Raw genomic sequence first — 25,892 nt, 5'->3', positions numbered from 1 at the left:
AGGTTGACGTTTGCAATTCAAATATTGTGATGGGTTTCTGATTTTCATGCCTCGTAAAAATCATTTAGCGTCAACTTTTTGTACTATTTAAATGCTTTAAGATTTTGGAAATATTTAATGAGTCATAATGAGCGTATCATCAGTTATTTTGTTACCACCTACGGAACATTTCTTGATGGGTTTTGCAGTGTTTTCTTCCCAGGGTTTTTCAGTCCCAAGTCACATTTTTTTTATGTGAATGGCTTAACCCAGGGGCGGCCAATTCCAGTCCTCAAGGGCCACCATCAAGCCAGGTATTAGGGATATCCCTGCTTCAGCTGACTGAGCCACCTTTGCTGAAGCTGGGACTGATTGAACCACCTGTGCTGAAGCCGAGTTATCCTAAAAACCTGACCTGTTGGTGGCTCTTGAGGACGAGAGTTGGCCTTGCCTGGCTTAACAAATCATGTGTTTTTATATGATTCAAAATAAAAATTAAACAATTGCGGGGTGATGTGTTAAAGCTCCTTGTTGTCACTAAAGCCCTTTAGTGCTTCCCATTGTTAATCGACAGATTTTGGCTTTATCTGCAGCCCACTTTGACTCGTCCATCCCTGAGTAAATCTGCCATAGACCGTATAAATAAGGAACTTTCTCCACCAGAACTTGCAACACAGGAGCAACCTCTAAACACAACCACGTCTGTCTCTAACAAGGTGCTTATATCAGCCGCGGGAAAGCAAAACAAGACAGAGGTGAGTAAGAGAGCCAATTAAACATATATTTACAATAACCCTACACTGAACTAGAAGGTTATAACCAGCAATTGCCACATGGGGGAGCAGCAACGCCAGCCCAAGCTTGCAATCTGCCTTGCTACAGCAGGCTGATTATTTAATCACAGCTGGTCCCTGCCTTTAAATATGAAACACTTCCCAGCTGGGAACCAGAATCCACCATCCATCCGCCTTCTTTTATACCGATGGAGCAGACATTATTGCACCTGTTAACGCAATGCCTTGTGTGAGCGCTGGCACGTTATGTACCAACAGTGCTATTGAAAACAATGGTTAAGGCGAGAACACGCATGTTATTCAACGTGTTGTTTTGTGCATTAACTCGTTCTTAATGGGTAATAACGACCGCTACATCTGCACTCTCTCCTCCTCAGTATGGGCCTTCATATGCTCTGCCTGACACGCATCTTACATGATACATTGGAAAAGCTGCCAAATCGTCGTTTTCTCACCTACGTGCAACAATTAATATATTAATAACCAGCGTGTTTTTGTACAGCCACAAGCTTCCGAAAAACATCCTTTATTATCCCTGTTTGGGTCTGATTAAGAGATATATTTTCTGGGACCAATTAACTCATACATTTACATGTTTCTAATGTCTTTAATAATGTTTGCTAACCAGACCTTGGGTAAGTTAATCAAATATCAGCTTTGCAATGTGATCATTACACACGACCATATATTTCCCCAGGTTCCTCCTTGAAAAAACGCCTTTCTTACCATCCAGCAGAGCCGGGCTGATTTCATATTTGATTCTCTAGTTGATTTCTGACTTTAGACAACATGTGTTTTGCTTCCTTGGAAAATGTTGAACGCCTGCAAAATGTATCTTTGTTTTCAGGACAACAGCTCTGCCTCCTGTCAGTCTGTCTCTAGTGGAAGAAGAAAATCAGGGAGTGACATGCTTCACACTAATGTCCACGAATCTGGTACGCCCCGTTTTAGCAGAATCCAGTAGTATGGACCCCTCCTGGGGTCAGTTTCTTTCTTTTATTAATTCAAGGTCATCCATTGCATTTCCAAAGTCATGTAAGTAATGAATACATTGCACATTGGCCGTTAGATATTACGGGATACAAATTCCTTCATCTGCAACAACAACAACAACAACATGATCTCACCGAATCTTATTATAGACATGATATTATAATATATTTCCCAGAGAAAAAAAATTGTATTTGGTTAAAAAGCAAATGATTGGGAGCAATGAATGAATGGTATTATAATCGCTGTCTTATACAAGGTATCTCGAGCTTTATAAATGGTCCAACGCAGTAATACTAGAGACGCACGCTTCAGCAGATATATCGCACTGTGATTTCTAGCCACTTTCAGAAAGAATGAAAATATATTTGCATATGCTTACCTCAGTGAATATGGTGTTAGCTCAGGGAGAATAATGTCTGATCGTGTTTTTTAGGTAACGTCACGTTATTATGTTTTCAGTGCTAGAGAAACACTGTCCGCTGCAGTGCTAAGTGGTAATTAACCCAGAGGTGCGGAAACTGGGGGGCGCAAGATTTTCTAGGGGGACTCGGCGGTTAAAGAGGCCCTGCGCTCTTCCCCAGGGCATTTAAATGAACTTATCTTACCTGCTTTCTGCAGGCTCTTCGGCAACGCGGCGTCAAATGATGCCACGGGTGGGGTCATGTGACGCGTCGCCATGGCAACGTGCATCAAATGCTGCTGCCGGGTGACGTGAAATTACGTCACTTGACCTGTGGCGTCATTTGACGCCGGGTCCTAGGACGGGGGGAACGTGAGCCCTAGGGCTTCCAAGCAGGGGGGCGCAGCTCCGAAACTTTGCGCACCCCTGAATTAACCCGTGCTGTATTCAAGGTCCCACAGTGCGCACTGCAGCATCAAACCTCAAGCGCATATATAACGCAAACAGCGATTCTGAAGACAACAATACAGAAGAAGATGACCACAAAGAAAAGCGCCGGAAACCAAAGCTGCACCCCCGGAAGCTCTTTAAATCCAAAGAAGTGACAGCGTTCACTTGCAGAGGTAAGGACAATCTTAATCACTGAATTTTTTTACGGCTCATCTTTTTAAAAATGGTGCTTGACAAATACATCAGCCCATTGACTAACTATTCCTCAAACTTCTGAAGTATTCCTATAAAAAGGAAGACAGACCTTTAAGCATGAGTTTTTTCCCTTAAGCACAGCAGTATTGCATTTGTGACATGTTAAGCATGTAGATCACGTGTGCGTGTATTTGTTCAGTTTCAGAGAGTTTATCCACTGTGTCTGGAAATGAAGTCTCCACCATGGACGGGTCTGTCTGGGAGGGCAGTGACTCGGGCGTGGGGGTGATGTGTCAGAAAATCAGTAAGGAGTTTACAAGAAAAATTCAGGTACATCACCTACTGAAGGGATATGTTTCTTTTCTGTTCTTCATTAAAGATTTACCATAATACCTTATGACAGGGGTGGCCGACTCCAGTCCTCAAGGACCACCAACAGGTCCGGTTTTAAGGATATCCCTGCTTCAGCACATGGAGTGCTGCTGGCGTCCCTTGAGGACTGGAGTTGGCCGCCCCTGTGTTAGGATATATCCCAATAAAGCCCAGGAAGCAGGTTGGACTTGGGCAATGTAAATGTTTCACTGAAAACATCACCTTCAGGATAACACGCATCTTAATCCCTGAGCTGCAGCCTTTGTGCCATATCCTAGTTTACTTATCAAGTTACATATAGGATGAGGTTGGAAAAGACATGCCCATGAAATTCAGCCCTGCTACTGTACATGATGTAGTTGGCTAAGACTGGTAAAGACTGATACTAAAGGGATTTGGCATACAGTACAACAAGATTATCTGATTGTAGTCAAATTCTAAATGGCATGATATTAGGCATGATATTGTACAAGGTAATTGGTCCTTTAACCCTTTGGGTGCCCCACGGTGTAGTCACTATGTCATGTGGTGTGACACTCCTGGGGGCTCCATGACATACTGACTACATCATGCCCAAGGACATCAGCTTAGATGGCGTCCTGGCTTGCCATGGCACGCAGGCCGCGATCTGCAGGGAAGGGTAATGGAAGAGGTTTCCCGGGGTAAGGGCCGGTCTTTGCTGGACGGGCCGTGGCACTCTGATGCCACGCTCACCCTGGCACTCGGGTAAATACAGCGCCACGCTTCTCAAACTATGGGCAGATACCCAACACTTCTGCGTTAAGTGATAAAAATTGATGGTTATGCGATGCCGAGAACACAAACTGTTGGTACAGCCCCGAGTTGCAATTGAGTAATCCTGGTCAAAGTTCAAACTGCACAACATAGCCCAAAGCCGAGTATATTATATATATGTGTGTATTGTTATAGCGCCCGTCAGGTACGCAGCACTTTAGAGGTTTTTTTTACAACATTACAGTACAAACAGAAAACAGGGATTGTAATAATACAGATGGGATAAGTGCAGCAAGGTATACCGGTAACATTGGGAGGTAGGGCTTAGGTAACTGGATGGATAGCAGTGTTACTGACAGTGAAGGAAAAGGGCACAATAGGGCTTTACTGAGTTGGGCTTATGAGCAGCTGTCTTTAACCCTTTGGGCACACCAGGACGTAGCTACTACGTTACGGGGTCTGGTACTCCAGCGGCCCCATCATGTAGTAGTTACGTCCAAACGTCCCGCTCGGTTTCCATGGGGAGATCACGTCCCGGCGATCTACAGTGATCAGGAATGGAATGGGGGGGGGGGATAACTCCTCTTACGTTCCGTCATCAGTGAGAGATTAAAGCGGTCACGTGTTCGGAGGGGCCGTGTTGGCACACCGACAGGTAGATGAACAAAGGAAGAAGAGGATTTGGCAGAGATACACTAAAACAATAAGAAAGGTAGAAAGAAAACCAGGAGAGGACTTTGTACCAAACACCAAAGGAGAAGTTGGTGGGCAACAGTATCAGGGCTGCAGACAGGTTGTGTAGAGTAAAGAGACTAAGATTTGGCCACGTGGTGAGTACTGTTTCAGTACAGTGAGAGCAGGGGATCTAGGGGAGCATAGGAGCTGAGTAAAGAAAGCAGACTGGAAGATACAAGCCAGAAGTTTAGAGGCAGAAGACAGGATAGAGGCAGGGCGATAGTTAGATGGGTTAGCAGGTTTTAAGGGTGTTGTTCTTAAGAATCGATTTCGCAACAGCAAGAGGGAAGATAAAGGTACCAGAGGAGAGGGGAGAGTGGAAACTGTGAGGAATGCATGGATCAGAGGGATCAGAGTCTGAGATTGAAAGGAACGGGTGCAAGCCGGCAGGCTTCTACTCGGTTCCCCCCTCTCCCCTTTTTTCACATGGATGGGAAGCTGGGGGTCTCGGGAGCTGAAATGTCCCCATGTTCCTGAGATACTTATAGTTGAAGGTAATACTGTCCCCTCCAGGGAAAACAAAATAGAGTTTTAAATCTCCCGCGTCCTAACAGGGAGCCGCAACGCCATCCGTCGCTCCTTCCTATTGGGAGGGGCTTAAATACAAGGAGGTACCGGTGGCATCTTCTCCAGGGGGTCACCGGAGTTTAAATAAACGTGGTTCCGCTACACCCCATCCGTTAAAAAAAAGGGAGGGAGAACCGCTCCTTTAAGCGTATAATAAATAAATAAATCCCTTGAAGAAATGTTCTGTTTGGAAATATACAAAGAGCTATGCTACATGCCATGGTAATGCTCTCAGATTCCCAACTGCATGTTCAACACAAATTGTGTTATTCTCAGAGAACCATAGTTGAACCCATACCTGTATAATACTTTGTTCCACTCCGTGGTACAGCTTGAAGTGCCACACATTGTATAAGCAAAACAGGCCCCCTGTGCCACCTTTGTCATTAACACCATGGGGAAGGGAGTTATGGTCAGCCGGCATCTTGCGTCTTTAACCCTTCATGGTGTAACCAGCATTTAACATTTTCTTTAAGAATCGTTCCAGGAAAATGGATTATTTTACGAAACATTCATTAAAATCGGCCCAGCAACATCTAACCTCGATGAATGTTCAAGTACGAGAATGCAGGTCAGTGGGGAACCAGGCGGCTGTAATTTGTGTCAAGGATTTCTTGTTCCTTGTTGGGATGATGAGTGCTCTTCCTGTTCTAGGGTAAAGTATCTGGATCGGTTCCAAGAAACAATCTTAGGGGAGATTGCAAACTTCGAAAAGGATTCCCAGTCTCTGAAAAACATGGAGAAAGAGTTTACAGTAAGATTTGTCCAAATATTTACTCTATGTACTTGTACATACCATTAACACAAGCAGTAGTGCTCAGACCTGCTCCACAGGCATGACATATTTTACACGGTTACATAGTAGACGCGGTTGAAAAAAGGCACGTCCATCAAGTTCAACCTATGCTTAATTTAGACGACAGATACTTATCCTATATTTGTAATTGCAGTAAATTGATCCAGAGGAAGGCAAACAAAAATCCCAGTTAAATATCATCCAGTGATATCTCATAAGGGGAAAAATAAATTCCTTCCTGACTCCAAGAAGTGGCAATCAGATGACTCCCTCGATCGACATTGTAACTGCCCTTACTGTAAATAACCCTTTCCTTTGTTGCTGGTGAAATCTCCTTTCCTCCAACCTTAAGGGATGTCTCCTAGTCGTTTGTACTGCCCTTGGGATGAATAGTTCTTTTGAAAGCTCCTTGTACTGTCCCCGAATATATTTGTATATACTTATCATATCCCCTCTTAGATGCTTCTTTTCTAATGTAAACAAATCTAAATTAGCTAGCTTTCTCATAAGTCAAAATTTCCATCCCCTTGATTAATTTCGTGGCTCTTCTCTGCACTTTTTCTTATTCCATAATGTCTTTTTTATGGAGTGGTGTCAAACTGTAAGATGTGGTCTTACTGATGCTTTATAAAGGGGCATAATTATGGTTACTTCCATCCATTCCCCATTTAATGCAAGATAAGATCTTATTTGCCTTTGCAGCTACTGCCTGACATTGGGCACTATTGCTTAGCCTGCTGTCTACAAGCACTCCTAAATCCTTCTCCATCAAGGATTGACCTAATTTTGCCCCATTTAATTTGTATGTCGCCTGTTTGTTTTTGTTTCCCAAATGCATAACCTTACATTTATCTGTATTACACCTCATCTACCATTTACCTGCCCAAGTTTCCAATCTACCCAAGTCCTTCTGGAGAGAAATTACATCCTGCTCTGATGTTACTACCTTACACAATTTAGTGTCATCAGCAAGGATGGGAGACTTTGCTCTCTATGCCAACTTCAAGGTCATTTAATAAACTAATTAAAAAGCAGGGGTCCCAGTACTGATCCCTGAGGTACTCCACTCACGACCTTAGCCCAACCTGAAAAAGTTCCATTTATGACAACTCTCTGTTATCTATCCTTTAAAGGAGAAATCCATGACGTTTTTTTTTATTATTTTTTTTAAATTATTATTATTTTTATTTATTTACCCCCTTTGGAGGTAAGTATCTCCAGAAACAGGGGGTTCTCTGAGCTGAAATGTATGGGGTTCAGTTCCAGAGACGCCCTGCTTCAATCCTGTATTTTAAATAAAACATCATAGATTGCAAAAATCCCAAGTGCAAATATTTTTACCGGTTAGTATTATGTGAAACATTTCAAGCCCGTCTGTAACTTCAGATATTACAAAAACACTTTTCTAATGTTCATTTCACTGACGTATTAACTGCGCGTGTTAACACTTCGCTGATCCATCGTATGCTCGGACGCAAACAAAATAGCTAACCTTGCCAGAGTACATTGTCTGGCAAATGAGATAACCCACATCCCCCATGTGATACTTGTAAGGAGACACGCATGCACCTTTTCTGATTTTACTTAGCAATGAAAGAAACACTTTTTTTTATATCACACAACAGGTAATCTTCCATTGCTTCTTTTTCATTACTCTCGTTTTTCAGAATTTCTGGAAACAGCAGACGCAAGCATTAAACGTATATCAGAAAAATGAACACAGAAGGTATGTAAATAAGAGTGGGATTTACACTGTTCACTATACTACAGAGGTTTTTGGTAAACTTATAATGTTATTTTTAATGACAAAAATAAGCTATTTCTGCAGAGGTTGAAGCAATTCAATACAATGATGTAGCAGGTGTTATTACTCACATTAACGCAGAAATATAGCGATAAATATTGCACGCGTTAAGACAACATGTGTTACCATTGTTTTCAATAGTGCTCGCGCTAAATCTTGCGCTAATAGCATGATTGTGTTAACGCATTGCACTAACGGGTGTAACAACGCAGGTTACAAACAGCTTTGGAGGGAAATTTCCGACCTCTTCCCAGGAAAAAAGACAAATGCATTTTGCCTAATTCATTATTAAATCAGATATTTGTACAAATCGTCCAAGAAGAATGCCTGAGAAACACAGAAAGAAGCACTGAAAGAAACCCGAGAAAATAAGTGAAATGCTTCTCATCTTGGATGGGAATTCCCAACAAGCAGATCTATATAAGGGACACGTACAATGTATTAATCACATAGCCTTTGTATTAGGGGTGGGCAATTCCAGTTCTCAAGGGCCACCAACAGATCAGGATATCCCTGCTTCCACATTGTCTTCCACTGAGTCACTGATTGAGCCACCTGTGTGGAAGCAGGGATATCCTGAAAACCTCACCTGTTGGTGGCCCTTGAGGACAGAAGTTGTCCCACCTCCCCCTGCTTTACATGCATTTCTCGTTGATGTATGAGTGATCATCAGGTATTTTAGCTGCTTCACAGCACTCGTGCAGTTTCAATGTTTATGTTGCAGCTTTTATTGTTCATTCATGTGTATTAGCCGGAAAAAAACGCCCAATAATTTACCTGTAAAACACTATCGAATCCTGGCTAAATGCTGAATTTTGCAAAGACAAACTCCTTTCAATGCTGATTTGTAATTTGACCGAAAAGACACGGCTGCTGCAGAACCAATTCAGCCGTTATTGAAAGGAGCCGTCTCCCCAGCTGGAGATGCAGACCTGTAAAGGTGGAACCGGTACTGTACCCTCCAGGGGAAACCAAAATCTCCTGCGTCACGTGCGCCGATGGGACGTAATCCATCGCGGCATCCTATTGGCCTGCGTGACGCAGGAGATTTAAATATGCAGATATGCCAGGGCAGCCTTTCTCTATGTGTCCAGGGGGTCCCGCAGCTCAAATTAATGTGGTTCAGCTCCGGGGTCTTCCTGCTTCCCGTGTAATAAAAGGAAGGGTGGAGTGCACCTTTACATTAGAAAAAGACCGCGTCCGTAAGTTTTCGCAGTTACAAAAGCTGCCTCTTTGGAGTATATTGGAGAAGCATATATAACGCTAGCGATTGTGATTAATATTGTGCAGTAAATAATATTCCATCTGTTATTTTCTTTGTTCTTACTGAAAAGAAAACGGTCTCGTGTTGGCTCCATTCCTGAAGTATTTTAATTTTATTGTGCTTTTTATTGTAGGATTCATCACCTCAAATCTTCATTTGAAAAGAATGTATTCCACAGTATCGACTATGAAGAAAATATATTTACCTCAGAGGTATGTAACACACACAGTTCCCTTCTTCTGTTAATTGACTTTATTTGTGCTGTCGTCTTCTTTGTAAACATATTTCTTTAAGCTGCTTATAGGTAAACGCAGTGGCGCCCCCATCCTCTCTCATCATCACTCCCCATCCCTCATCGTCCCTCCTCCTCATATCTCCCCCTCCTCATTATCTTCTCTCCCCATCATAATCATTATCTGTCCCATCCCCCCCCTCTTCATAATCTCTCCCCCTCCTCTTCCTCATCATCCCTCCTCCTCAGCTCTCCTCATCACCACCAGCTCTCCCCTTTATCACCATCACCAGCTCTCCCCTTTATCATCATCACCATCACAAGCTCTCCCCCTCATCACCATCACCTCTCCCTCTTATCAACTCTCCCTCATCATCATCATCATCATCATCTCTCTTCCTCATCATCACCATCATCAGATCTCCCCCTCATCATTCTCTCTCCCCATCATAATCATCATCTGCCCCACATCTCATCATCTCTCCTCCTCATCATCAGCTATCACCATCACCAGCTCTCCCCCTTGTCGTCATCATCACCATCACCAGCTCTCCCATCACCAGCTCTCCCCCTTGTCATCATCACCATCACCAGCTCTCCCATCACCAGCTCTCCCCCTTGTCATCATCACCATCACCAGCTCTCCCATCACCAGCTCTCCCCCTTGTCATCATCACCATCACCAGCTCTCCCATCACCAGCCCTCCCCTCATCATCACCTCTCCCCCTCATCATCTCTCTCCCTCATCAGCATCATCTCTCTCCCTCATCATCACCTCTCCCCCTCATCATCTCTCTCCCTCATCATCATCTCTCTTCCTCATCACCATCATCAGATGTCCCCCTCATCATCACCTCTCCCCCTCATTATCATCATCTCTCTGCCCCTCATCATTATATCTCTCCCTCTCATCATCTCTCTCCCCCTCATAATCATCATCAGCTCTCCCCCTCGTCGTCATCATCATCAGCTCTCCCACTCATCATCAGCAGCTCTCCCTCATCATCATCATCAGCTCTCCCACTCATCATCAGCAGCTCTCCTGCTCCTCCTCATCATCAGCTTACCCCCCCCCCCCCCCCCCCTCTTCCATGCTTACCTGTATTAGAGACAGGCAGTGGGAGATGGTATGAGTTGGCTGCCCGGCGTTAAACAGATGGTAAGAGCCGGTAGAGGAATCAGCACTTGTTACACAAGCAGAGCAGGACGGCACAAGGTGAGGAGCGCGCTCTAGCAGCAGACACCGGAAGTAAGAAAGACTTTCGGGTCAGACCGCAGAGCGCGCTCCTGCCCGGCCTATATATCAAGTGCTGATTCCTCTACCGGCTTCTGATTAACGCCGGGGACCCACCGCCGCCACATACCGTCTCCCCCCGCCTGTCTCTACAGGGGGGGGGGGGAAGTGGGCCCCCCAAGAGCGCGGGCTCCTGGTCTTTGCCCGGACTATAGCTACGCCCCCGGGTAACAGCTACGCCCCTGGGTAACAGCTACGCCCCTGGGTAATAGCTACGCCCCCGGGTAACAGCTACGCCCCCGGGTAATAGCTACGCCCCCGGGTAATAGCTACGCCCCCGGGTAATAGCTACGCCCCCGGGTAACAGCTACGCCCCCGGGTAATAGCTACGCCCCCGGGTAATAGCTACGCCCCCGGGTAATAGCTACGCCCCCGGGTAACAGCTACGCCCCTGGGTAATAGCTACGCCCCCGGGTAACAGCTACGCCCCCGGGTAACAGCTACGCCCCCGGGTAACAGCTACGCCCCCGGGTAACAGCTACGCCCCTGGGTAATAGCTACGCCCCTGGGTAACAGCTACGCCGCCGGCTAACAGCTACGCCCCTGGGTAACAGCTACGCCCCCGGGTAACAGCTACGCCCCCGGGTAACAGCTACGCCCCCGGGTAACAGCTACGCCCCCGGGTAACAGCTACGCCCCTGGGTAACAGCTACGCCCCCGGGTAACAGCTACGCCCCCGGGTAACAGCTACGCCCCCGGGTAACAGCTACGCCCCTGGGTAAACGCCGTGTCACAGGTTCTCCTCAGCAATGGGAAATCTGTAGATGAAACGTATCCACTGCTGAAAGGTGCGCGCTAAATCACATTACAAGTAACAGGTTATTTTTGGTCTATTTGAATAGATGCACCTTATGAAAGAAGACATGAAGCTTGTCCAGGAGAGACTCCTGAAAGAACTGGTAATTAATCCTTGTACTTTCTGAATGTCTCAGTTCGTGATAAGCTTATCTCACAGGATTCAATAAATCCCCAGTGTGTTGCTCTGTTTAGTGTTCATTTCTCCTCCTTCCTCTCAACTCCGAATAGTGAGGAGTGCTAACCCACTCATAACAATGCGTGATGCACTGTGTGTTTGCAATGTTTCTCATACACAATGTAGTGCTTACCTGGATCCCTAATGGGACTGCAGCCCTTTGTAACTGCCTGTGAAGTGGTGGGCAACTCCAGTCCTCAAGGGCCACCAACAGGACAGGTTTTCAGGATATCCCTGCTTCAGCACAGGTGGTGCAGTCAAAGACGGAGACACTGATTGAGCCACCTCTGGCTATGAGCGATCGCCTGATTCATACCACTCCTGGGCAATAATAACGCTGTAGCCTGCAAATCCTGACTATTCACTTCCCTATACTGACCGTGCAGCGATGTAGAGCGGTATCATGCAATCCAAAGTACAAATCTGGCACAAATCACAAAATAGCTAAATTTTACAAGGAATCAGTGACAGTCAGGCAGATGTACCCATGCTACCTACCTTGATACTGTATGCACTAAGCTGTCCCTTTTCCTAGTGCCTATGTTGTATTTATTATTAAATAACCAGCGGTGTAGATATGATTTACCAAGAGGCTTAGTGGTATTATTAAATGTAAAGACGTCGCAAAAAAACTGCACATTTTATAATGTCTGGTCCCCAAAGGTAACAGCTAAGCCACCAGATAAAAGTGTCTCCTTTATACAGCGATTTTCCATTTGTTCGCTGCACTTTCTTATTTAAGTACTAACATGTATATGGAGCTGGCTTTATTATTATTATTATTATTATAGATCAGTGAATCATAATCCTATTTGTTACAGCAAGAAGAGGAACTTCTGAGTGTTAGAAGAGGGCTGCAGTCTCTCTTTATGGCCGGGCCAAGGGCATTTTAATACAGGCAACAGATGTCTTCTGCATGGCTAAGTTACCGTGGGTTTCTTCCGTATGGCCAAGTTCCTGTGAATATCTTCTGCATGGAGAAGTTCCCGTGGATTTCTTCTGCGTGGAGAAGTTCTGCGTGGCGAAGTTCTTATGAATTTCTTCTGCATGGCGACGTTCCCATGAATTTCTTCTGCGTGGCGACGTTCCCGTGAATTTCTTCTGCGTGGCGACGTTCCCGTGAATTTCTTCTGCGTGGCGACGTTCCCGTGAATTTACTCTTCGTGGTAAAGTTCCCGTGAATGTCTTCTGCAAGGCGAAGTTCTTGTGAATTTGTTCCGCGGGGGGCCACGTTCCCGTGGGTTTCTTCTACATGGTGACGTTTCCTGTGTTTCTTCTGCGTGGTGATTGTACGTGGATGAACTGTTACATTTATAATTTAGCCTGTTGACATGCCTTAGAAGTAGTTACTATTTTAAAAAAAAAATAGTATTTATTTGTTTCTGAAACTTGTTATAATGTATTACATTTGTGAATGCTTATCTGCCTAATTGTTTAGCGGCACCTTTTAAGAGACACCCAGGATCCTGCTATGCCACCTTCTGTAAAGACATGAGCTTGCCTTTTAGTCCTTTAGTATATACCCTGTTCAGCCTGCCATCATTACATAGTATTACCCAGCAGGTCGTTCTATCTACTAACCTCTTTATGTCAAATATCGGACAAGAAGAGGCAACAAACGTCCCCTCGTGGATTATCAGGGGAAATCGGCCCCACACCATCTTCCTTGCTCCTCACCAATTACTGGGGTCTGAATTTTTAACTGATTAAATGTTTTTATTGTAATTTATTTACTGAAGTATTCTGTATAACAGACTGTAATTTGTTTAAATCAGCATTTTTATTGTACGATTCTCCTTTTTTATTTTTTTTTATTTTTTTTGTTCCAGATATTTAAAATATGTGAAATACAGTTCCAAACATGATTCACTTAGTCTACCTTGTTTATAATGATTTTGTAATGAACACAATATATATTCATTGTTCTCAATGTGAGACATACCAAGTATTTTGTAACTTGACTCTATGTATTTTGCACACGATTACTCATTGAGGAAAGGGTTATATATGCCTTTGGATACCTTCTTAGACAAAAAAAAAAAGGTGTACAGAGATACATTGTTTATTTTAAGATATATGCAAATTATTGCTTCAGGTGGATATTCGCTGCTTCTCACTACTCCTTTAATAGGATTTAGTTATTGTAAGAAGTTGAATTTGCATTACTCACAGTGTATGAGAAGTATTTGGCATGACATGCAGAGGGCGAGATAAGTGGCTTTGTACCTAATTTCAGCATCTGCTTACTAGCTATTCTCTTTATCTACTAATTCAAAACTAAAAAAGGATGCAGGGCCACCGACAAGGAGGAAGCTCATGGATATCTCGGGGACTCGCCTCGGCGAGCCGAACCTGGAAGTTAGACACCTTTTTGTAAGAAGAAGGGGGGAGAGAGAGTGTGAGAGGGAAGAGGAGGAGGATGAGGGAGGAGCGTGTGTCAGAAAGGGGGGGAACTCACAGGGCAGCAAACATTGGGGGGAGCACATACCTTCCCCGCTCATCCACCTGGCGCACCCCGGTGGAGACGCTTGTCCTGGGCCCCAGGAAAACTATCGGCTGCCCTGTATTACTTTGTACAGGATGTTTCATAGCTAACTAGGCATTGCAGAGATGCAACAGATTCCACAAACCAACGATCAAAGACCCGTGACAGCATTACCATCTGATCTCACAGTCACAGTTGTCTGCTCTTTGAGAGCACAATCGTTATGAGAACTGATTTCAACCTACTTATTATCCTAGAGAGGTTATTGGAATAATTAAACATTTTGTGATAATTGTAAAGGGAAAACACACTTCAAGCAGATGGCATTACGATCAGTGTATCTGCATCTAAAATGACAGCAATTTATGCAACCTCATTGTGGGCATCTTCTAAACCACTTAAGCCCAGATCCACAGACGGGTGATAAGCTTTAGCACACTTACTCCCATTCATAGGAATTGGAGCAGAAGCGTGCTAAATCTTGGCCCTTCTGTGGATCTAGGCCTTAGTGCTACGACAGCCACCAATGTTTTCCAGTTCCATCTAGAACGCATGGGACCAATGGGCAGGACATGTAATTCTTCGGCCAACAAAGCATGGACAATGACAACTGGACCGGCATCTCTAGTTGAAGAGAATGTATTGCCATTATGTTAATCGTCCCAAAAATAAAAACACCAGATTGTGCGCATGTCCCAGGTTCACAACCCTGCCTTTTCCCACCATCTTAGCATTCAGTGCTCCCACTGCCACCAGGGATTCTGGGTAATGACATGCAAATAAACCCATTTTAATAATCCAGAAAATGTATAATCACCTGTAGGGGACGGAGATGAGCAGTGTGTGGTTTTTGCCGCCCTCAGTAACCACTTAGCTCACAGGGATTCCCACAATCCATTTCTCTAAAGCGCTTCCATGTCACATGTGTAATTCAAAGGAAAATAGCGCGCGCCACACACGCCACACGCATTGGTTTAGCAGCATTTTAGTTCATATTTATTTGCTGTGTATCACGGCATCATTGTTTCATGTATGTATTTATTTTTTTATAGTAAGACTCAGCAAGTCGGCTTTTGCAGCAACTTTTATTCTTTTTTTAATAAAGACAAACTTAACAGGGAACAAAAAAAAAAAAAGGTTGCAGCTGTAGTTTTTTTTGTAAGACATCATATAAAAGAAAGGAAAAATAAATATATAACATGAAAATATTTCGCTGGGGGGGCATGAACTTGGAAAGTTACAAAGAAATTGTGATCATACTGACATGTACAGTAATGCCAACATAATACCGTATGAGGCGCTGGGTGAGGCGGTGGGTACCTTATGACCTTGGCATAGTGAAGCCCGCACATGCACAGCATCCCAAAAATATGCTGCAATATACAGCTTGAAACAAGTCATAGGCGCGAACCGCCGTTTCCATCCAGCCCGGGCCACTGACCCAGAATGTTTGTGTGTCCTTGAGCGGGTTTCTCTTCCCCTCCCCCCCCCCCCCCATGTGGGGTCTCATCATCAGCCTCCTGACATACGCGATGAACTCCTCGTGTCAGTCCCATGTAAGGAAGGTGTTGCAGACCATCCATCTGCAATCGCCCCCAACCACTCTCCGTAGAAATATCAGGGGCGCCATGCGCTGAACCTCAGGACTGGCTGTTATTGCTCCTGGAACGTGTTCAGCAGTTTTTCCCGAAAAGTAGGTCTCTTTCTTCCAACAAGAAAATCTCTACGGCCTGTGGTATCTGTAGGAGGAATAGCCAAGGTTACAATTTAGTGCCATTAACTTACACACAGCGTTGTATATTTTCTGCTCGCTATAAAATAAGCTCATCCAGTTAAAGTAGAGGCTAAACTTTGACAGCCCTACACTCCTCCCTTATTCCCCGCTTATATTTTGCGACCGGTGTACATTAAACACAGTGTTATGCCAGTAAACAAACTAAAATAATAGCGTGGTTAAACCTCACCCTTAATAATGGTTATATCAAGATATGTAAACTAGCAGTTTACAAAGAGGATACATTGTATTACAGTAAAGAGTGGCAACACCTACTGTAGTTGGGTATACTTATCCAAAGCACCATAAAAAGGATACATTAAATACATTTTATTCTGGCTATTTCTGGAGTCTGTGTACTTCATTGCATGACTCCCCATTACCGAAGCCTCTACCTTTGTGAAGCTCGAGACATATCTGGTATTCGGAGATATCCCATGTGATAATATTGGCAATGAGGCTATGCGACAATACATTTGGCAGAAATTATGGGTGGGCTACTGTGAATACTGGCCGCCCGACTCCCAAAAGGGAGGCAGAGATAGGTTTTCAGTTGGCCGTATTACATACATTGTGTCCGGCGGTTTTATCTTTGAAGCCAGGTAAGTATACGCTTGAAGTATGTCCCAACACGTACTCTGTGTGGCAAACATCTCGGAATCTGACCGGTATTTCTACGGCTGATTTAAAGTATTTAATATTGTGAGAAGCTAACCTTGTCAAGTGTTTGCTTGATGCATGCACTTCCATTTCATTGCTTTTATACTCGTTTAATTCTTTTCGGATTGCGGCCTGGAAACAGAAGAAGAAAACAGTTACTTTTGAGTATCTGAAGCGTTAGATTAGAGCAGCTAACAGAAGTATTTCAACACTTCTGGGTAAAAGAAAAGTAATAATGATGCATCACATTCTGTAGAAGGGTCACTAATGCCGTACAATCTGCTTTCTCAGGACTGTGGTATCTTTTACAAAGAGATGCTGACAACGCTCTTAAACCCCATCATTAAAATGTCCTTTTAGCAAAATAGTGGTACTAAAGCAGGGGCAGCCAACCCCAGTCAAGGGCTACCAACAGGTCTGGTTTTCAGGATATCCCAGGCTAGCACAGGTGGCTCAGTCATTCTGACACAGCCACCTGTGGTGAAGCAGGGATATCTTGACCTGTATGGTACTTGAGGACGGGCGTTGGCCTCCGCTGTACTAATGCATAACCGTGACAAGCAAGGAGTTTGGGGGAATCTTTGAAAAACAAGAAAAAAATGCAAATAAAGTTATATTTAGTGCTACATTTGAATCAATGGTGTAAAAGAGAATCAATTATCAGCGCCCCTTTTTGATTCTTCCCTGGGGGTGTAGCTACACCAGCATTTAAAAAAAAAAAAAAAAATCTTCTGGTGTCCATTGTGAAAGCATGATGGCAATAACTACTGCATCCATGGCTGGTTACTTATACAGACTATGGCCCATATTCACTTAGCAGTGCTATGCCATAACACACGTGAACATATGTCTTCTGCCCCTCGACATTCCCCAACATGTCACCGACATTTACGGGCAACTACAGCCCCTTTAAAAATCACCTGGCTGTGTGCTGGTGTGAACGGGCGTACTAGACACTGTGTCCCGTATTAGAACATGTTGCAGGTACCTTATCTGCTGCAGATAATCTCGTCCATGGCTTGTCTGCTCGTCTATCGTAATCCTGTGCTTTAGCCACCTCCACATAATCACTGAATCGTATTAGGATTTTACGTTCTCTTAGTTCATCCACAGTAGGCCGCTGATTGAGCTGCGGACACAAAATGCAGAAAATGTTGCCAATGTTCAGTATGAAAAGTAGGTATCCGATTCCCCACAAACCTGGTGTGCTTTGCACAGCGCGGCTGAAGTTATGTCTGAGCTATGCAAGTCAGGTGCTGACAAACGGAACAGCTGCTTTAAAGCCCGTTGCTATCGCTGTGACTGCGTGTGCAATGTGTCATTTGTGCGGTGAATTACAACACAAGGACATGCTGGTTGTAGCTTTCCCATGGAAATCTGGTAGAACGCCTGTCCAGAGCCCAGTATGAGCAGATTCAATCTGGACATGGTACAGAGCAACTGCCTTCCAAGCAATTTAGTTGCAGAGTTTGCAATGTACATACATACCCCGCATTAACGTACGCAATGGGACTGGAGCATGTATGTAAAGCGAAAATGTACTTAATGTGAAGCACTTCTTTTCCCCACTTATCGATGCATGTACTGTACTGCAATCGTCATATACGTGCATAACTGATGTAAATAACGCATCTGTAACAGGCTCTATAGTCTCCCCGCTTGCGCACAGCTTCAATACAGGTAGGGAGCTGGTATTGCTGTTCCGGACGTGCTGACAAGCGCATGCGTGAGCTGCTGTTTGCCTATTGGGCGCTATGCCCTTACTCGCGAGTGTACTTAAAGTGAGTGTCCTTAAACCGGGGTATGCCTGTACCCGGGTCAGCGTGGAATCTGTTTGGCCCGTCAGTCTCACACCCACCAGGTAACCGCTTTTCTGGTAGTGGAAACGCAAATCAAATCTCGCTCTAATGCATTCCTTGGCCGTTCATTCTGAGTGGCTATGGCTACTGGCGTCAGCACCGCGGACAAACATGCAAAAGCCAACGGTGCTGTGGCCTGTCACGATCACGCTGTGCACGGGGGGGGGTCCTTGCATCTCAATGGGACCCCACGCTCAACTAATCCTTCAGTGCTACGACCGTGGCACCCAAGGCCGCGATTATAGTGGCGGCGTGTCGTGCGCGACGCAAACAAAAAGGCCGTAACCTCTATGAGGCAGGCCATAGAGCGCGCGGCAAAGCGCGCGATTCTCGGCCAAATAAATTGGTCTTAGCCGTGCCCCGTCACGTACGAGGTGACGTCACGGCCACGCCTCCCGATCCTCCAGTCTCGGCTTGTTTTGCGCGCGTCACGACTATAATCTTCGCCTGAGACTTTTATGTCTTGCTACATCTGTGCAGTACAGGAGGAGGAGGAGTCTCAGAAAGGCCCCTTACCTTCCTTGTTAACCTCTGCTTTATTTCTCTTCTTTCTTCTTGTTCACTCTGGTCATTTCTTTCTGTGGAACAAACAAGAGAGGAATATATAAAACTTTACTGGGGGTGTGGAGGGGGGGGATTGGAGGGGGGTGTGGATGGGGGGGGCGGGGTTCTGCCGCTTTGGAAGAGGAGCTGCTTACCAATAGCACAAAGATGCATGCTCCTGTCTTTCAAACACAACGTGGATATCCTCATATTTCAAACCCCTTCTAGTTTATCTGACGTTTAAATCCTGATAGAGATGCTTTAGCTCAGGGGTGGTCAACGCCAGTCCTCAAGGGCCACCAGCAGGTCAGGTTTTCAGGATATCCCTGCTTCAGCACAGGTGGGGCAGGTATATCCTGAAAACCTGACCTGCTGGTGGCCTTTGAGGACTGGCGTTGGGCCTACCCTGCTTTAGCGAGAGTACAGCCTTGAACGAGAGTGCTTCAGCCTCACCGACCCCATGTAACAGTTTCTGCATGTTGAGCATGTCCCTTTTCGAGTCGAGTACTTCAGGGTTTATTACCCCGTTGCCATATTTAATACAGCAATTTCTAAGTGGGATTTTACGACGTAAGAACGCCCGGCTATTTTAAAAAAAAAAGCAGGATTTTATGTTCAGGTGGGAAACAAGGTTTCACCCCAATTTAAAATGAACCTGCTGCTGTTTATAATACCTGACATCACTTATGCCAAGGGGGGCATTGCGTGAATATTAACAGGTAGCAAAAATACAGATAATTACTACACAACTCCAGTTCCTAGGTGACTCAAACCCTACAATTACTTGGAACTCAATCTTTGATACTTTTCTGGGAGGTAAAGTCTTACAAAAGGGAATGTATTTTTTGCAGTGGGGATTTCCCTTTTTGTTACAGTATTTTATCCACTTGGAACATCAGTGGCAGTAATACCCCATGTGTGAAAGGCAGGTATGTTACATATCATTCACCGACAGAGCAAGCGGTGCTAAAAACAAAAATCACTGTGTCCGTAGCAAGTAACAGACACTGCACTTCTTGTGAACTCGTGGTCTCCCCCCAGACGGATTGTAAATCGGCGTTCTAGCATTATAAATTCCACGTAACGCCTCTGCACGAGCTAAAAATATCTCCCACTGCAGTGACCGTGGGTGGATTACATTATATGCCTGGAGGAGGAGAGTAAATGAGTTTTTCTATTTTTGGTGCTGTCAGCTGCTAAGCAGAGATTCACGATCGTGGCACATATAAAGGAATGTAGCTGCTATCCTGACCCAAAAATGTGTTTACATATTAAAGGGATGCCACATTCACAAAGCAATGGGAAGGGAAACCCTTCCAGCTATTCGCTGACACGCAGCAAGGCCTCGACTGCTTACAATATTGCTATGTGTCGTTATAGCCCTGGGAGGTTTATAGGTTGCAGTATGCTTAATAAAATGATGTTATTCCTCATGCAAATCTTGAATATCTGCAGATATATTCGATACTCAACTCCAGTCCGTCCGTCCCCCCCCCTCCCACGTCAGGTTTTCAGGATATCCCTGCGTCACAACAGGTGGCTCAGTCAGTCACAGATGCAGCACAGCTGGCTCAATAAGTCCCTGCTCGACTGAGCCTCTGATTGAGACACCTGGGACATCCTGAAAACCTGACCTGTTGGAGGGGGCTTGAGGACTGAAGTGGAGCATCCCTGCTCTACGCATTGGTCTTGTTTTCACAGGACGTTTGCAGCGTGCACCTTACCCATCACCTGAATCTCCTCTACTAAGAAACTGCTCCACAAGCTTCTTTTGGGCCCACCCTCTACAAGAAATAAAATGTGTCCTCGGAGAGCATAGGATCCCCCGCCTCAGGAAAAGCTTGGCCTCCGTGGATTGTGGAGCCTGGAGATCAGCCTCCTAAACATTAGTCTGTGTTTTAAAAAAAAAAACACCCCTATCTCTATCTCAGCAGATTCACAAAGCGATCAACAATTAGTGTCCACACTAGCACCTGCTACATTCCTCTGCATGTGTGTTACATAATGTCACACAGGCCTTATCTGAAATTAGGGATTCAACTATTTAGTGCCTGCTTGAGTTTAACGTACATATTATTTTAAGAAGTGTATTTTAACGAGTCAGGAGGGGGGAGGGAATGTAAATATTGAACCCTTTCACTATAAGGGGGGTTACAGGTGTTTTACATGGTGTAGTACAGGGGTGCTCAAGACACCCCCCCCCCCCCCCAGGTCAGGTTTTAAGGATATTCCTGCTTCAGGTGGCGCAGTCAGCCCCAGCTGCAGCACAGGTGGCTCTTCCACTGAGCCTCTGATTGAACCACCTGTGCTGAAGCAGGGATATCCTTAAAACCTGACCTGCCGGTGGCCCTTGGAGGACTGGCGTGCCCCCCCCTGGCTGTAGTGGACTGGTTAGATAAGCGTAGCCGGATGTACAGTACGTTTGGATTTCTGGGGTAACCGGGTGACTTAGAAGCATTAGGAAAGAAGGCTTGTATACAGCTCTCCATGCCCTCTGATGTGCTGGGGTCTCTTAGGTATGCACGGCCATCCCTGCATCGATGAAAGCAATCAGCCAAAAAGCTCTCCGACAGATAGACATCACAAATCCATTAGCTAACAAATTGCTATCCTTGACAATAGGAGCAGACCAGCAGAACAGCATCTACGTGTAAGCATTTGCAACAGATGGTTATTACCGATGTCTCTGTACCAAACTCATTCCAGGAATTTTTCTGGCGATACGTGACATTGCAGGGAGGATAAAAGCAAGGCGCCGATTGCTGAAGGTAGAGGGGACTATACACGAAGCTTGCAGCAGGCAATAGCCATCTTATCCCCCCTCCCCCCACCTGACTCCAGGAACGGATGGTACAACAACATTATTACAGTCACGACTTGCCCTGGAAGGGTCGCTGCGTCTATTTTTAGAGCTGTGCATCAATAAGATAACACTTCTATTTCCCTAGGTATCGCTTCCATAGGAAGGGGGGGGGGGGAAGGTAATTTAAGGATTGCCGTCAAAGTTACCGGCAGCCAGAGAATCAGCACGCGGTTTTATTTCCCAAAAAAAGTCATGCCAGGTATTTTTAAAAAAAAATCTCATTCTAGAAGAAACGTGACAAACGTACCCATTCTTTTTGTACATTATTTGTGTACCTAACACACACAGTGACATTCCTTTTATGTAATACATTAATCTCGTTTCACACAGATCTATTACACTTCAGCTACTGGAAGAGAGCAATAAGGATGTTGGTAAGTGGCACTTGTGGACAGTATGGGCCTCAGGTGTGTTATAGTTGAATGTAATGATTGTAACCCTTCACACCTGCAATCCTGCTAGTTAACTAGGCGACAGAGCACTGGGCCAGGGCAGGGCTAGTGTCTGTCTGGGTATGGATTGCACATATGTGTTCATGAATTAGCACAAGCAAAAGGACACTCACATTAGAATGCAGAGGTCAGGGGGGCACAGGGTAGTGTATAGCGGTCAAAACAGGTGCAAATAAGAGTGGCTTGCAAGCCCAAGCACAGCCACTAAAATATGGTGTGTGTGACCACGGCCCAGATCCGCTAAACGGCGTTAAGTGACAACGTAGCGTTAACTACTCCAAAGAGCAACAACACAGTAAGCCATGCGATTCCGTTCCCGAGACATAAATCCAATCGTACAACACCCTACAAACCCGAGAAGGGTCTGAAGATTAAATTTGTAAACCCCTGAGCTGGGGAAAGGGCCTTTCAAAGCATTGTGCTGCCAGGATGCTACATCTGATCACAGGATGTTGAAAGGGGTAAAGGTTTTGGCAGCACCTGTTCAGACACCCAATGCTATCCTTTTTCTGCCTACGCCCCAGGCACCAAAAAACAAAAAGTGTAGTTTTTTTTTTAGTCTAGGAGTACATTGTACTCAGCAAAACAGAATAATGTGAAACCCCAAGAAAAAACAAAATCGCTCCCCCAGAGGGTGGCCTGAAACTATCCTACCGCGGATCGCACATTCCTGGCACATCCATTACCCCTTTTTAGTTCTAGGGGTCTCCACAATGCATGGGCCTTTCCAGCGCTGTGCCAACCTGTAACACCAAAGACAAGAGAAGGACCCATACTCACGTTTTAGTATATTTCTTCTTTCCAGCTCCTCCACGGCAGGTCTTTGGCTAAGTCGCCTGCGGAAAAATACCAGAATCACATTTTGCACCATGGTGGCAGCCCCGGGGAAAGTCTGCAAGTCTCTGTGTGTGTGTACGAGCCTGTCCCAGCTGGGGGTCGTCGGGTTGTGGAAAGCTCTCAAAGTCTCATCAGCATCCAGAGATGAACAAGATACATCTCTGAGGACAGCAACAAGCTCTCCACTCTAGGATGCTCAGGCTCACTGCATTATTGGGTAACTGTTACACATTGAAACTAAACAGTGTCCCAATGATACCTGTCGCTGTCCAGCAATGTCTGGTCCCAGCTGTGCTGGCAGGTGCAGAGGCGCTTTGTAAGCAGGTCTTGCCTGTAGGATTTCCCCCTGCACAGAAGCTGCTGTGTGCTGTGCTGCTCTGGCTGAAGCCAGCCTTGTATACAGCTATTTGTTCACTCCCACCAGCACTGCCTGAAAAGTCAACCAATTGCAAGGCATGTGCAATAACTGAACCTACATTACAAATGAGGCTTCCCCCAGTAGCACCTTCCCCTCCCCCCTGCTGCACATCCATAAACCGCTCGGGAACCGAGGAACACCGCTGCATTTCATTATTCCAAATGGCATCTTATAAGTAACACAGGCAGCACAGTACGTGCCCATAATATATAGTATCTGTAACTGTGCACGCAATGTCTTGTATATAATGTATACCCTGCTCATTTATGCAACTGTATTTGTAACCATGTATTATTTGTCTTCACTCTGTGCCCAGGACATACGTGAAAACGAGAGGTAACTCTCACTGTATTACTTCCTGGTAACACATTTTATAAATAAAGGGTCGCTCGCCTGCGAGATGGATAGGAGACGGCCACCAAGTCTCACTCAGTTTAAGAGAGTCTTCAATGCCACCACATCCCCACCCCCCCCCCTCGTCTTTAACCCTTTCAATGCCGGCGACAGGGATTCCCCCCACGTCGCCGACACGGCCAATGCAGCTTCACCCTTACAGGCGACGAAGTATATCTGTTTAAAAAAACGTTGGCAACTCCCCCAGTCCTCAAGGGTCACCCAAGGGCCAGGTTTTCAGGATATCCCTGCTTCAGCACAGGTGGGGCAGTCAAAGTGCTGAAGCTGGGATATCCTGAAAACACTGGCCTGTTTGGAGGCTCTTGAGGACTGGGGTTGGCCAGCCCTGTTTGGATCACTCAATCTGCTGGGAATATAAATGTTCAGAGAGGAATATCACCCAATCTGCCCATTTTACTGTAACATGTGAAACCGCTTTGATTTTGCAATGTATGCCTTTTATCCTGCCCCTCCTGTGTCTAACTCATCCATTGCTTATTTGGAGTTGCTTCAACCACCTCTGCGTCTCGTCTGTTCCATGCATCCACTACCCTTGCAGTGGAAAAGCCCTGTCCTGTTTTTTTTTTTTTTTTAACGTCTGCATTCGTACAGTAGCAGTCGGCAAACCTCCAAGTATTTGTCTTCTGCATTAGGATCCGCCGTCTCCGGGGATTCCCCTCCTTTTCTATTTTTATCCCGTGGTTACCCTACAAAAATCGATCCCTCTTTTCAGGAGGCGGGGAGACACAAAACGATTTAATCTCCCGCCTGCCGAAGCCCGTCTTGTTCTGAAGGCTCCCGATTGACAGAATCCATAGGACTATGGCGTGAAGCCATACATCAGTGTCTCTGCTGCAGTTAAAGCAGCGGTGGTGATTACCCCTATTCTGTATAGCAGGGCTACTCAACTCGCCGCCCGTGAAGGGGTCTTGATGTGCCGCAAGCAACGAGTATGAAGTTAGCTGCGCTACACAAAATACTCTGACGTGAGGAGTACTCACCTGGAGTACTCACCTGGAGAAACTCACAGCTCTTATCCGGAGCTTTAATAATATAGAAGAGAACCAAAAAATAATCACCCCTCCATGACAAAGGGTCTCAACTACAGTCCTCAAGGCACCCCCACAATGGGTGAAGTTTGCAAGAAATCCCGGCTTCAGCACAGGTGGTTCAATCAGTGGCTCCCTGCTTCAGCACAGGTGGTTCAATCAGTGGCTCCCTGCTTCAGCACAGGTGGTTCAATCAGTGGCTCCCTGCTTTAGCACAGGTGGTTCAATCAGTCAAAGACAGCCACTGATTGAGCCACCTGTGCTGAAGCTGGGATTTCTTGCAGATCTGACCTATGGGAGAGGGGGTGGTGTCTTGAGGACGGGAGAACCTCTGTCCTGGAAGAAGATGAAATGCCAGCAGAACTGGCGGCACGCTATAACAGCGCCTGCCGCAGGCTGAGAGACGCCCACTAACCTCATATCCCTGTGTGTAACTGTTACCCAGGTACTACTGTATGTAATTATTATACCCTACCCCCTGTTATTCATGTACTGTGTAACCATTATACCCTACCCCCTGTTATTCATGCACTGTGCAATCATTATACCCTACCCCCTGTTATTCATGTACCGTGTAATCATTATACCCTACCCTCTGTTATTCATGTACTGTGTAATCATTATACCCTACCCCCTGTTATTCATGTACCATGTAATCATTATACCCTACCCCGTTATTCATATACAGCATAATTATTATACCCTACCCCCTGTTATTCATGTACCGTGCAATCATTATACCCTACCCCGTTATTCATATACAGCATAATCATTATACCCTACAACCTGTTATTCATATACTGCATAATCATTATACCCTACCCCCTGTTATTCATGTACCGTGCAATCATTATACCCTACCCCCTGTTATTCATGCACTGTGTAACCATTATACCCTACCCCGTTATTCATGTACCGTGCAATCATTATACTCTACCCCGTTATTCATGTACTGTGTAATCATTATACCCTACC

At 45.3% G+C, this 25,892-nt stretch overlaps 2 protein-coding genes across 4 annotated transcripts in view; one reads left to right on the top strand and one right to left on the bottom strand.

Moving 5' to 3' along the window:
- Positions 1–13,449, top strand: part of SYCP2 (synaptonemal complex protein 2) — a 51,876-nt gene extending 38,427 nt beyond the window's left edge. Inside the window, exons 36-45 of the mRNA XM_075572606.1 lie at positions 573–734; positions 1,621–1,708; positions 2,619–2,789; positions 3,011–3,141; positions 5,697–5,791; positions 5,875–5,974; positions 7,684–7,742; positions 9,218–9,296; positions 11,454–11,510; positions 12,406–13,449. Coding sequence (XP_075428721.1) covers positions 573–734; positions 1,621–1,708; positions 2,619–2,789; positions 3,011–3,141; positions 5,697–5,791; positions 5,875–5,974; positions 7,684–7,742; positions 9,218–9,296; positions 11,454–11,510; positions 12,406–12,477 — 1,014 coding nt within the window. The 3' untranslated portion in view covers positions 12,478–13,449. The remainder of the gene's footprint in view (positions 1–572; positions 735–1,620; positions 1,709–2,618; positions 2,790–3,010; positions 3,142–5,696; positions 5,792–5,874; positions 5,975–7,683; positions 7,743–9,217; positions 9,297–11,453; positions 11,511–12,405) is intronic.
- A 1,717-nt stretch (positions 13,450–15,166) lies between these two features.
- PHACTR3 (phosphatase and actin regulator 3) overlaps positions 15,167–25,892 on the bottom strand; it is an 83,875-nt gene continuing 73,149 nt past the window's right edge. For 2 of the 3 annotated variants that reach the window (XM_075571349.1, XM_075571347.1), the window contains 5 exons: positions 23,001–23,056; positions 18,879–18,940; positions 17,492–17,632; positions 16,559–16,635; positions 15,167–15,808 (listed from right to left, as the gene is read on the bottom strand). In XM_075571349.1, coding sequence (XP_075427464.1) covers positions 15,793–15,808; positions 16,559–16,635; positions 17,492–17,632; positions 18,879–18,940; positions 23,001–23,056 — 352 coding nt within the window. In that variant the 3' untranslated portion in view covers positions 15,167–15,792. The remainder of the gene's footprint in view (positions 15,809–16,558; positions 16,636–17,491; positions 17,633–18,878; positions 18,941–23,000; positions 23,057–25,892) is intronic. The other variant, XM_075571350.1, reaches the window with a different exon arrangement.

Source organism: Ascaphus truei, chromosome 15 (genome assembly GCF_040206685.1).
Source record: "Ascaphus truei isolate aAscTru1 chromosome 15, aAscTru1.hap1, whole genome shotgun sequence".
Classification (NCBI taxonomy): domain Eukaryota; kingdom Metazoa; phylum Chordata; class Amphibia; order Anura; family Ascaphidae; genus Ascaphus; species Ascaphus truei.
This window is presented reverse-complemented; position numbering and strand designations above follow the sequence as displayed.